This window comes from Macaca nemestrina, chromosome 3, assembly GCF_043159975.1.
Source record: "Macaca nemestrina isolate mMacNem1 chromosome 3, mMacNem.hap1, whole genome shotgun sequence".
In the NCBI taxonomy this organism is placed as follows: Eukaryota; Metazoa; Chordata; class Mammalia; order Primates; family Cercopithecidae; genus Macaca; species Macaca nemestrina.
Window position 1 is genome coordinate 44173620 of NC_092127.1, and position 12473 is coordinate 44186092.

Below are 12473 nucleotides of genomic sequence, written 5' to 3' on the forward strand. Positions count from 1 at the left end.
TAGTGTCTTAAAATGGCAAATCATAATTTCAAGTAATTAATTTCAATATTATGAGAGTTGATCGACCACAAAAATCACTGACTGCAAGAGCTTCTAGATAGCAGAAACTGGAAAAATATTTACAAACTGCAGCAAGTGAACATTACCTGGTCTTTGCTACACTAGTTTGTTACAGGAATGATTTTAAGTCAGCTCTGGAGGAACAGGGACACAACAGATAAACATCCGAAAGAGGTTAAAGCAAAAACTCACCTTTTCCAATATGCCGCCTGGTGTTTTCAATAGTGGAATTCCGGTTAACATTGGAGAGCAGCCCAAGGCAGAAACGGTTCTTATTGTTGGAAGGATCAGTGAAACCATCCACCAACACACTTGTGGAGGAGGCATGGAAAGCTTCACCCACACGATTGTTGAGCTCATAGTAGACAATAGAGCACCAGTGTTTTGGTTCCTCATAAGCAACTGCCTGAACATCTATAGAAAGAAAACATTATATCAACCAAGGTTAGTGCCTCAGGCTCTCAAAAACTGAAACCGTGTGGTTGAATTGGCTCAGGATCATGGAATGAAGACATTGGAAAAGCAATTGCTATTATAATGTATATAGTTTTTCTATGATGTTTAAAGCAGGTACTTCTTAACTAAATATGACATTCTCCTTACTCTAATTGGAGAAAATTGGAAAACCATTTTCTCCAGTTACTATCAGATAACCAAAACACCAGCTAAGGAAGCACAGCAAAAGCTTTTGTTGAATATTAACAATATGCTAATTGCTTTGTAATATGCAGAAATGGAAATCACCCCTACCACAGACTTTGGCTCACCATCTAAAGAAACACAACAAGTGACAAGTGAAAAAATAAGTGGGAAGAGAACAATAGAAGATAGGAAATATGCCAAAGGTATTGGCATAAAAATGAATTACTTTTGGCAAGGCTAAGTATGCCTATGCTTATTCAAAGCAATGAAAATCAGTTTCTAATTATTGATAAAAAGTTACTTTACCTCATATTAAGTTGCCAATAACTATCACAGCTACAGTGTTGCTCCAGTTCTCAAACTCAGGAAGAAATCTTGCCAGCTGGCCATTCTTACAGAATGAATCATATCTTTCTCATCCAGATTTCATGCTAACTTCCTTATATTTGCTTTAAGTCATGCAGAGCAGGTGTGTTTTGTCTCTCCATTCCCAGAATGGGCCAACAATGGAAATTACCCAACTTTACTGACAGGATGCAGCTTGTTAAGTCAAATCTCTTAAGACTAACAAATCTCCAAACAGAACATGGTTCTAAACTTTTGCAACTAAAAGGCTTTAAAGATGAATTCCTTCTGTAGTAAAACCTCTAGTACCACTGCTTTAGAGATTCCAGGAATACAAACCATATATTTCCAGCATACCAATAATATAATGATCTGAGGTTTTGAAGTCTTGGGTGTACAATAATAAGAGAAAGAAAAGAAAGTCAGTCCACATCAGAAGCCCAGACTATAACTGCTACGGGAGAAACACCTCTGTGTTCTTAACATCAAATTCCACAAATACTAAAATGGACTTTTAGAAATTGGTAAAAAACAAAACAAAACAAAAACAACAACACACACCACACACACACAAGAAAAAAAAAAAAAAAACAAGGAAAATACTCATTAAAAAACCCACACGTAAGTTAGCTGCTTTATATATGTAAGTAGTTAGCTAAAAACATACACTATCTTCCCTGCTTGCTAAGCAACTCTACCACGTCAATTTGCCATAATCCAAAGAGCAAAACTTTAGTGATTTAAAAGTGCCAAATCTTAAAGCAGACTGCAACATTATTAACAGAAGGCTTTTATCAGCTATCAGGATACTTCAAAATACTATTCATCTAGGTCAGAGGTTGATACATTTTTTTCTGTGAAAGGCCAGAAAGATTTTGCGGGCTGTATAATCTTTATCACAACTATCCAGTTCTCCCCTTGTAACACAGAAGCAGTCATAGACAATATGTAATGAATGAATACAGCTGTGGCCCAATAACGCTTTATTCACAAAAACAGATAGCAGGCCGAACTGGCCTGTGGGCTGTAGTTTGTTGATCCCTGCTCTAGGGAAATCACCAAAGGTTAAAAAGAAGTAAAAAAAAAAAAAAAAAAAAAAAAAAGGCAGGGAAGAAAAAAAAAGGCCAACATTCCTTCCTCGTGAAAATACTGACTATAAACTATAAAGAAAAAAAATATTTAAAGCTATTTAAATGAAAAAAATCTTAAAGCAATTTAAAGATCTGTTTCCTGAAATCAGACATTTTGGGTTTAGCAATAATAGTTACTGGGTCCACATGCTCCTAATAGTGTGGTACTGTGCCTATTCTCCCCTGGTATCCTGGTCTCCAAATATAAATTCCACAGATGTGTGAAATAAGGGTTATTTCCCCCAACCAGAGTGTTCACTGACAAAGAATTATGTTTGATAAGATGTTTAAGAGATAATCAGGAACCATAAAACACAGAGGTAATAAAAAAGATTTAAAAATCATATTGATTAAAACGGTGTACATTCCAATTGATGACACTGTATATCCAAGAAAGGTCCTTTGAGTTCATCACCAATTTTTTTTTTTTTTTTTTTTTGGGTGGGGGGGACTGAGTTTTACTCTTATTGCCCAGGCTGGAGTGTAACGGTGTGATCTCGGCTCACTGCAACCTCTGCCTCCTGGGTTCAAGTGATTCTCCTGCCTCAGCCTCCCAAGTAGCTAGGACAACAGGCACCTGCCACCACACCCAGCTAATTTTTGTATCTGTAGTAGAGATAGGGTTTCACCATGTTGGCCAGGCTGGTCTCAAACTCCTGACCTCAGGTGATCCACCTGCCTCAGCCTCCCAAAGTGCTAGGGATTACAGGCGTGAGCCACCACACCCAGCCTTCATCACCAATTTTTAAATCGATGTTTAGAGCAGTTTTACATTCACAGCAAAATTGAGTATATGATAGAGTGATTTTCCATATGTCCCCCACCCCCACACCTTCCTAGCCTCCCCCATTATTAATATCCCCCACCAGAGTGGCACATTTGTTGTAACTGATGAACCAACATTCATGCTACAGACCTACACCCGAAGTCTACAGTTTACATCAGGGTTCACTCACAGTGGTGTACATCCTATGGGTTTGGATAAATGTATAATGACAGGCAGTTACCACTGTATAATGTATCATAGAGACAAAATCAATTTTAAGTACTTAAAAATATAAGCAACTCCTATTTTAATAAGTATCTCCTATTTTAATAAAAAAGCACTAAGAATGAAGTAAGACATACCTAGTAACCAAACTGCACTTTAACTTCAATTTGCATAAACATTATATAAACTGCATGACCCATGCCATGTGTTGAGTGCAGCAGCGAAGCACTTTCCTTCATGAGACGTTACTTAGGAACAGTTTTATTTGCTAGTGTGGCTGTGGATTCTAACAGATTCTCAGAGAGTCTACCAAACTCATTTACCTGAGTTCTCTGCTCACTTAAGTCTATGCCACTTGCCTATGCAGGGCTGGAAGAGTGACGGTGTCCTCCACCCTGTCACTGCTAAGGACGATACAGTGCTGGAATCAAAGACCCGCCTGTTACTAGAGGGGGAAGAAATTTTCATTTCTGCCTGCAAGTTCTTCAGGCTGAGAAGGGGAAAAACTTGTGCCTCAATTTCTTTCAGTAACAAAGTTAGAAACAAACAGCAAGAAAGAAATTCTATTAGTTTGTTCCAGTTGTAGTTACAGACATAAAAGGGCTGAAAAATAGATGGGGTTTATGAGTATCTATCCTAATTACAGAAGAAGGCCTTTGGACAGCCCAGTTATACCAACTTCCAACTTTGGAAATCACCAGTGAAAACTCTACTTTAGTTCTGTTATACTTATGGTTTCTAAATACCATTTTGTTCATTTAAAAATACTCTTTTTGGCTAGGTGTGGTGGCTCACGCCTATAATCACATCACTTTGGGAGGCCAAGGTGGGCGGATCACCTGAGGTCAGGAGTTCATGACCAGCCTGGCCAACATGGTGAAACCCCATCTCTACTAAAAATACAAAAATTAGCTGGGTGTGGTGGTGTGCACCTGTAATCCCAGCAACTCAGGAGGCTGAGGCAGGAGAATCACTTGAACCCAGAGGTGGAGGTTGCAGTGAGCCAAGATTGCGCCATTACACTCCAGCCTGAGCGACCTGAACAAAACTCCATCTCAAAAAAAAAAAAAAAAAAAAAAATTCATCATCAGTTAAAAATGATTAAGTATTAAAGATCTAAACAGATAACTGCAAAATTATTCTCAGGTCTTCATTAGTTAAGTCAGTATATTTTTGTTCTTTAAATGAAAGACTTACTTGTTATCCAGGAATTCTACTGAGCTTCTCTTATCATTGGGCTCTATTTTTCTCAAATAGCTCTCTTTTTAAAGACTAACAACAATTTGTGAGAGAAAGTAACATCTGGACAAACTTTAGACTCTAAGAAAAGGAACAGGTAGCAATTAGTTTTACCTCCTCTGTTGATTTCTGAGGGCAGGGGAGGCGCCATCATGTTTGTGTCCATCGGCTGGGAGCCATCCTGGGTCATGGGGTCTTCAGGAGGCAGGTAAGCAGGTGGGGGCGTATCAGCTACGAAGTTTTTAAAGAAGTTATTTCTTAACCCTTAGTAAACATACACGCTCAAAACACATATCCTCTTCTGTACTGAAATTCTTAAGAGATCAAGTTGCCATTTCAATCTCCCCATTAAAAGACTAACGGCTACAGGCACTGGCCTTGATGTACAATTTCTGAAAAGTATTAACCATGCCACAATCATACACATTTTTGTCAAAATTCAGTGGGAGGAAAAGTATTATACTATATACCAGTTCTAGAAGCTGTTTGCCTATCCAGGATCATGCTGTTTAAAAGCAATCAGAAGAGCATTTTAAGCATACTTTAATATAATCTGCTTTGAGAGAACCTCTGCATTTCAGTTTCACTGGTAGATGGAAAACCTCTGAAAGCTTCAATGGACTTCTTAAGAAAAGGAGCTTCAGGGTCTTTTGCATTAAATCTCTAGACTTTTAGAAATTTACCAACTGAGTTTCATTACAGCCTACTGATTTGAACTGTTAATTTTCCAGGACTTTAGGGAATCTGTTAGGACCACATTCTCCCTACCCATTTAAATGATCACTAGCTTTAAAACCTCTAGCAACAGAGTAATAGAAAATGAATCAGTTTGTCACAGCTATCTTCTATTTCAGAATTTACATATATGTTTCTTCTGGTAAATAAGAGGCAAACATGATTTTTTAATTTAAACAAAGAACACTAACACAAGTCTTGCATTTTCTTAATATAAAACAAAGGGTATAGGCTTCTCACAAATAATCCTCTTCCATCCAAAAGCAAGTTCCTCACTAGCTATCATGAGCCCGTCTAGCATACGTGACAGTCTTGGAGACAAAATTTTACCTGAGGGAATCGCGAATGCTTGGATAAGTAATTGAGACCACTCAGAGCAACTGTCAAATACACATAACTCATGCTGTTCCTTCAGAAGGCCCCAGTGATTTCCAAGGCTCACTCTCCAGCTGAATCATAACCCAGTAACTTCACATCCAGCTGCTAACAAGCAACGACTCATAGTACTGAGACAGGACCACTGGGATCTTCTCTGGATGCCTCTTTTGCCCTTTCTCCAGCTTCTTTTAATTCAGCCTCTTCCCTGCAGCTGTAAGCCTGACTCGGCTTTATCTCAAGCCAGGAACAAAGACAAAGAGCCTCCTCTGAGCCCAAGTCAATGAATTTCTGCCAAGAAGCTGGTGAAAATTTCATTGGCAACCTGTGGCATCAGCACAACCAAGAGGGACCCGATAATTCTTGATACTATTCTACTATTCCTACAAACAGCTCCTCCCGTCCCTTGCAACTGTTTTCCATATTTCTGTTACTTGGCCTGTGCCTTAATCTCTGACATCTAGGGACAAAGTGTAAATTCAAGCAATAACCTTTAATTCAATCTTGTGGCCACTCTGGGCTGCCGTCACTGCTCAAAAGTCTTCTGAAATGTATCTCTTCGCCACTAACCTGCCCATCATACAGGTTAGTGGTGAGGAGGAAGGGAGTGAGGTAGACGGGAAGTCACCAGTTACTTTAATTTTTAAACTAGTCTATCTCCCAACTCTCAGCCCAAACAGCTTTGGAGTGAAAACCAGACAAAGCAATGTGAAATAAACAAGATTTAAATAAAAGAAAGTAATAAATACATAAATAAAAGGAAGCAATATAAATGTGGACCACTTTTCAATTTTTGAAGGCCTAGCACTGATGCTGAATTCAAATTTACTTAAAAACATTTCAAGGAGCCCAATAAATACACTTGCCCAGTCCTTTTCCCTTCCAAAAACATTAATAGATATTAAGTATATTTTTGTTTAGGGTATCCTTCTTAAGGTCTACTGGCAAGAAATCTGCCACTCTTTTTTTTTTTTTTTTGGAGATGCTTGCTCATTAACCTGCAACTTCAAAATATATAATGTCCTTATTAATCATGTATTTTGATAACTATTACACCATCAGTTATGTCTAAAAAAAGAGGATAATTGTTTTTTGTCTTTGCTAAGTTGAACAAGCAGATGGTTTCCAGTACTTCTGTTGTAATTCCTTTGTTGTTAAAGTATACATTTCTTGGGATTACATCATCATTTAAATGAATTTAATTAAGTAGGGGGTGGGATCATCCCTCAGGAAATACTTTTTCTGAGGTTGCACTTACAACAGGAATTTTTTCCATGTATGAAAACAATGCTAATTGAACTTGTGCTCTCATAACAGCAAATGTGTGTAACACACTATTTTTCTTTTTATCAAGAGTAAAGACTGTAACAATTATGCCACTCCCAGAAGGATGCAGCTGTTTCAAAACCTTTTAAAAAACAAGGGAAAAATATAGCTTATTCAAGCATCTGTGCCTGACAAATATAAAATAAGAAATTTGCTTACTTGGCTATGTTGTCTCCTTTCTCCAAAAGTTGTATCCTAAAAGTGCGAGAGCACTACGTCATATACCGGGACTGAAAACCTCCCTCCACTGCAGGCTGACCCAGTTTTTCCATGACACTGTGATAACACTGATGTGACCACAGAACAACACTGAACATTCCAACCTACCTGGCATCTGGAAAGGACTTCCTGGGTCTGAGCTGGTGGGAGAGTGAGGGTAGGTGCTGCTGCTGCTCCCAGGAGAGTTTGGGTAACTGCTATTGGGAGAGTGAGGAAACGGGTGGCTGTTGGGTTGCTGGAAAGAATCTGGAAAAGTGGCGTTGAGTGGCATGTGAGGCTCATTTTGTCCTAAGTTACGGAACTGAGCTAAGAGGCTGTGCTGAGGATTATATTCGCTGTGTCTTGGAACCAGCACAGGAGGAAGTACTAGAAAAAGGAAGAGAAAAAAGAGAAGGACAAAAATGAGAATGATGATCTATAATTACATCACAATAAAGTAAAACATAATCTGTAAGCAACAACAAATTATCTGTTCCATGCCCTGCTGCCAACTCAAAAGCATCATTCAAATGAAAAGCTATTTTACCCTCAAAAACAAATGCAGGAACAAATATAATCCCTTTAGAATCACTGATGACCTAAGCCTGAGATTTGCAGTATTCACAAATTGCCCAAGGAAAGTTGGCAAAATACAATCTTTTAGGTTACAAATGTTAAGGTTCTCTCATTCTTAATTTTTTCATTCACTAAAAACCAAAGCATAATTGTTTATCACCATTGACACTTACACTTCACAGCCCCAGCTGGTAAGACTTCACATTTGAGTTAATGCTTATTGAATGATATGAATTATTCACCACAAGTGTTTTAAGCTGACACACTAGTTCACTTTAACACAAAAAAAGCAGCATAGTAAATAGAGCTGAAGAGGTAAAATCAGTGAACTGTAGAAAACTCAAATGCCATGAAGATAATTATACAAAATACGAGGCGTTTTGTGGGACAGAATTTATCTTGAATCCTGTCCTAGGAGTCACACTTTATGAACATCTTTTTTCTAAGGATCTTACCCACTTTTCAAGAATCCTTACCACCACCTGTGAGGTCAAGAAAGAAATAGGTCATACAATTCACATTTTGCCAACTGAAAACTCAAGGTACAAAGGTGGCCCAACAGGCAGGCACCTGTTGAGAAGCAAAGAAAACAACTCCTGTCACTCCTAAATGCTCTATATCAGGAACCTAAAGAGTTAATAATTGGCATGGTCATCAACCTCCAGAAACCTCCTGAAGCAAAGCCACTATAAATATAATTATCCTAGAAAGGCAGGGCTGGCTAACAGTCAGTTACAGAGCCCAGCCAGATCCTAGGGTTAGATCCTAAGTTTCCCTACCAGGGTCACCAGATGGATGCTCTAACAAAGGCCTTTGCAATCCCTCCAGCTCCCGTGGCCTCAGCTGCAAAGAGAAAAGCAACCCATTTTATAAACTGCATGAGAGGAGAGATTTAAAACTTATGATTATTGTTGGTTGTTAGGAATCTCCCCAAAGAAACAATATTTGGTGGCAATAGGAATTTAGCAGACTTTTGAGGGCTTTCCAGGGAATCTATGCAAAATTTATATCATTTCTACAGTAAAAAGTGCTCTTAACACTTGGATTATCACTTTTTTATGAACTGAACATTGCTTTTTAGATAAAAATAGGTATTTTAAAAAGTATTAAAATTTCTCATGTGCTACATTTTATACTCCTACATAATCCCATAGCATCAGATTTGTTATTTCCCTATTTGATCCTTTAGGAACAAATCTTTTGAGTATATAATAAATGTATTTTCTTTTTAGTACAGTGATGGAATCTTCCCAAACCAAACCATTAAAAGCATAATTTCTTCTTCTACCTTTCAATAGTCATCTGAACTATAAAATGCTTTTGTTTTGTTGAAGAAACATTCCTGATAAGGGATCCCAAATGCCAATAAAAATTTATATTCCCAAACAGTCCAATTCCTTTCAATTACCTTTGCAACGATAAACGCTCCCTTTTCTTTTAGCTGCTGTGACTTGAGTTGCCATTTCCCAGCTTGCCTTTTACAGGCATCTAGCTATGGTCTCAATTACGATTTTTACCCGTAAAAGGGGGAAACATTGGCCCCTAAACCCCTCCCCACAAATGCAGCACCATACAGCAACTAGAATCAATCTGTCATGTCCTCTATCCCTTAGAGGACCCCTCCCTCCCAAAACACACTCACAGAGTCCATTAAGGTTGGTGCAAAAATAATTGTGCTTTTTGCATTTAATGGCAAAGACTGCAGTAACTTTGCACCACCCTAACACTTAGTGGAGCATCTGTTTTAGCAGTTCCTGTTTCCTAACAGTTTTAGAACTGGAGACTTACTTGTTCCTACTACTTGCAGATGGGGGTAGTCAGGGAGGAAGAACTAGCCTTTGCAATGGCCACAGCAAAGGGCAATGTATTTCTGCTCCCCAAGTTGATAATCTGCATACGTGTTCCTCACAATGTGAGATTCATCCAGTGTTGTGTGTGTAGCATCTTGTTATGTGTATAAACTACAATTTATTTGATGATACAATTTTGTCTTCTGCTGATAAATACTTGGGTTGGGGAAAAGAAAAACAACCCAATGCTTGGGTTGTTTCCAGCTTGAGGAAGTTATAAAAACTTCTATGAACTTTAAAAAATAACTTATTTTGAAATAATTTCAAACTTACAGAAAACTGCAAGAGTACAAAGAACACTCAAATATCCTTTACCCAGATTCACCAATTTTTAACATCTTGCCACATTAACTAACTCATTCTCTCTCCTCCCTTCCCCGGCCCCAGAACACAAATACACTTCTGAATTATCTGAGAGCAGGTAACATACATATCCCTTTTTCCTAAAGCATTTCAGAGTAACTCCCAAAAGGAACATTAACTTACATATACACATTTGTTATCAAACTTGGGAAATTTAACATTGCTGATTTTATCTAACATAAAATCATATTCCAACTCTGTCAACGGTCTCAACCATGTCCTATGTAGCAACTTCCTGATACAGGACCTAAGGTAGAATCACATATTGTACTTTGTTGTCATTATTTCTTTAGTCTCCTGTAATCTGGAATAGTTCTTCAGCATCTTTTTTCCTTCCTGCTTTCATGCTACTGACATTTTTGAATACAGGCAGTTATTTTACAGACTGTTTCTCAATTTGGGTCCCTCCAATGCTTCACCGTGATTAAACTCTCAGATTTTTGGTTAGACTACTAGGTAAGTGGTATTATTCCCTTCTCAGTTCATACACACAAAAGCACACGATGTGTCTGCCTGTTTGAGGTTTAATCCTGATCCCTTGGTTAAGGTATTGTGCATTTCTTCCACTGCAGACAGTTACTGTCTCTCCTTTTGTAATTAATAAGTAGTGAGACACTAGACTGTGTAAATATCCTGTTCCTCATCAAGCTTTATTCCATATATTTAGCATCCATTTTGCTTGAATAAATTTTTGCTATAATGGTTGTGAACTGGTGAATTTTAAATCCATGATTCCTTAATTATTAGTCAGAATTGTAATACGAGGACGTGCTTTTCTATCTCGTGTCTATATACCTATATATAATAGTCATCAGTATGGCTTCATGGATTCTTAATCAATGAGCTATAATCTATAACCGTCTTTATTTCGATGGTGATATTGTCTTAGATTTGGCCATTGGGTGCCTGTTCAAGCTAGTCCTTGTGCCTTTGTAACATGTTCCAATTATTTGAATATTTCTTAATTTCTGGAACAAGACATTCCAGGCTTATCTCTTACCTTCCCTTTCCACCAGTCTAGCAATCTCTGGTTCCCTTTAGTGAGGAATAGTATTTAGAAACCAAAATCTGGGATGTGGCTGTGTTCTGCATGTCTACTGGAGCCACACTGATTCTAAGCCCTGTGTGTGTGCGTGTGTGTTAGAAATTGGGTTATGCTGTTACATTCAAGTGTAAGCCAACTCCACAGGGTTTTCATTTGCCTTTCTCTATTTCCTATCTGTATCTCCTTACTTCAACAGTGAGAACCTTGGCTACCAACATCAAAGTATTTATGAATGTGCTTAATTCTACAATACACTGAAAAAGTTTCAGAAATTATAAAATAAACCTACTAAGTTTTGGGTTTATTTTAATTTTTTTTTTTTTTTTTTTGGTATACAAAGTACTTGGATTCATTCAAATTCATTTAAAATCTACTTGGATTCATCCCCCTCTTCAGTGTTATTTTATTACTTTGAAATTTTATTCAATTTCTCCCTTTCACAGTTAGTTTATCTGAATACATCTGTTGCTGTTTGCACTTAGTTTTAGGAATTTCCCTCTCTCATTTTTGTTGACTTAATTTTACTTTGTAAATACAGACAATATTAACATGATTTTAAAGTCAAAACAATATACTCCCTACCCTGTCCCTTCTAAATTAGTCCTCCAATTTTAACATCCTCAGAGGGTCACCAATTTCCTTTTCTGGTTTATCCTGTGTTTCTTCTTGAAAAAAGCAAGCAGATAAATGGATGCTTTCTTACTTCGTCTTTACTGCTAAAAAGAAAGGTAGCCTGCTATACATGCTCTTTTGCACTTTGCTTTTTTCACCTATATAAGAGAAATAACTTTATATTAGTGCACAGAGGTCTTCCTCATGTGGTTTGACAGATAATAACACCAAAGTTCATTTAACAATCTCCCATATCTGGCCATTTAGGTATTTCACAGTATTTTGCCATAAAATGTAATACTGCAATGACTGTGCATATATATGGTAGCATTGTCAAAGGTGTATCTTCAGGGCACATTCCTAGATGTGGAAATGCTGGGTGAATGGGTAAATGCATATATAACTTTGTTATTGTCAAGCACCCCTTCCCAATGGTTGCACCATTTTGCACTGTCACACAGGAGTGCCTTTTTCCCACATCTTCCAGAATAGAGCCTGTCAAGCTTTTGAATCCTGACAACCTGATAGGTGAGAAATGGCATTTTGGTGTAATTTTAATTTACATTTCTCTTATAAAGAAAGTTGATCATCTTTTCATGTATTTCAGAGAGTGCTTTTCCATCTTTTTCTGTGAACTGCTGACTTATGCCTTTTGCCCATTTTTGGTATTTTCACCCTTCATTAAAAACAACATACTAGAGATACTAGCCTGTGATATACGTTGTGGATATTTTACGATTATCATTTGTCTTTTCACTTTGCTTATGTATATTTTTTGGTAGTCACATTTATCAACATTTTATTTTATTGTATATGGATTTCTGAGTCCTAGAAAGTCTTCTCCTATACCCAGGTTATAAGGAGGAATTCATCCACGCATACTTCTAGTGCATATAAAGTTTCATAATTTATTCAGATCTGTGTGTGATCCCTTTGGAGTTTAATTTGTGGTATGAGGAATGGATCTAATTTTATCTTTCCCCAAA

The 12473-nt window shown here is 37.5% G+C and overlaps 1 protein-coding gene across 8 annotated transcripts in view; it reads right to left on the minus strand.

The window, feature by feature from the left end:
- LOC105463413 (SMAD family member 1) overlaps positions 1-12473 on the minus strand; it is a 77488-nt gene that overhangs the window by 11831 nt on the left and 53184 nt on the right. For all 8 annotated transcript variants that reach the window (XM_071092973.1, XM_011710481.3, XM_011710480.3 and 5 more), the window contains 3 exons: positions 7171-7428; positions 4522-4638; positions 253-474 (listed from right to left, as the gene is read on the minus strand). In XM_071092973.1, the coding sequence (XP_070949074.1) occupies positions 253-474; positions 4522-4638; positions 7171-7428 (597 nt within the window). The remainder of the gene's footprint in view (positions 1-252; positions 475-4521; positions 4639-7170; positions 7429-12473) is intronic.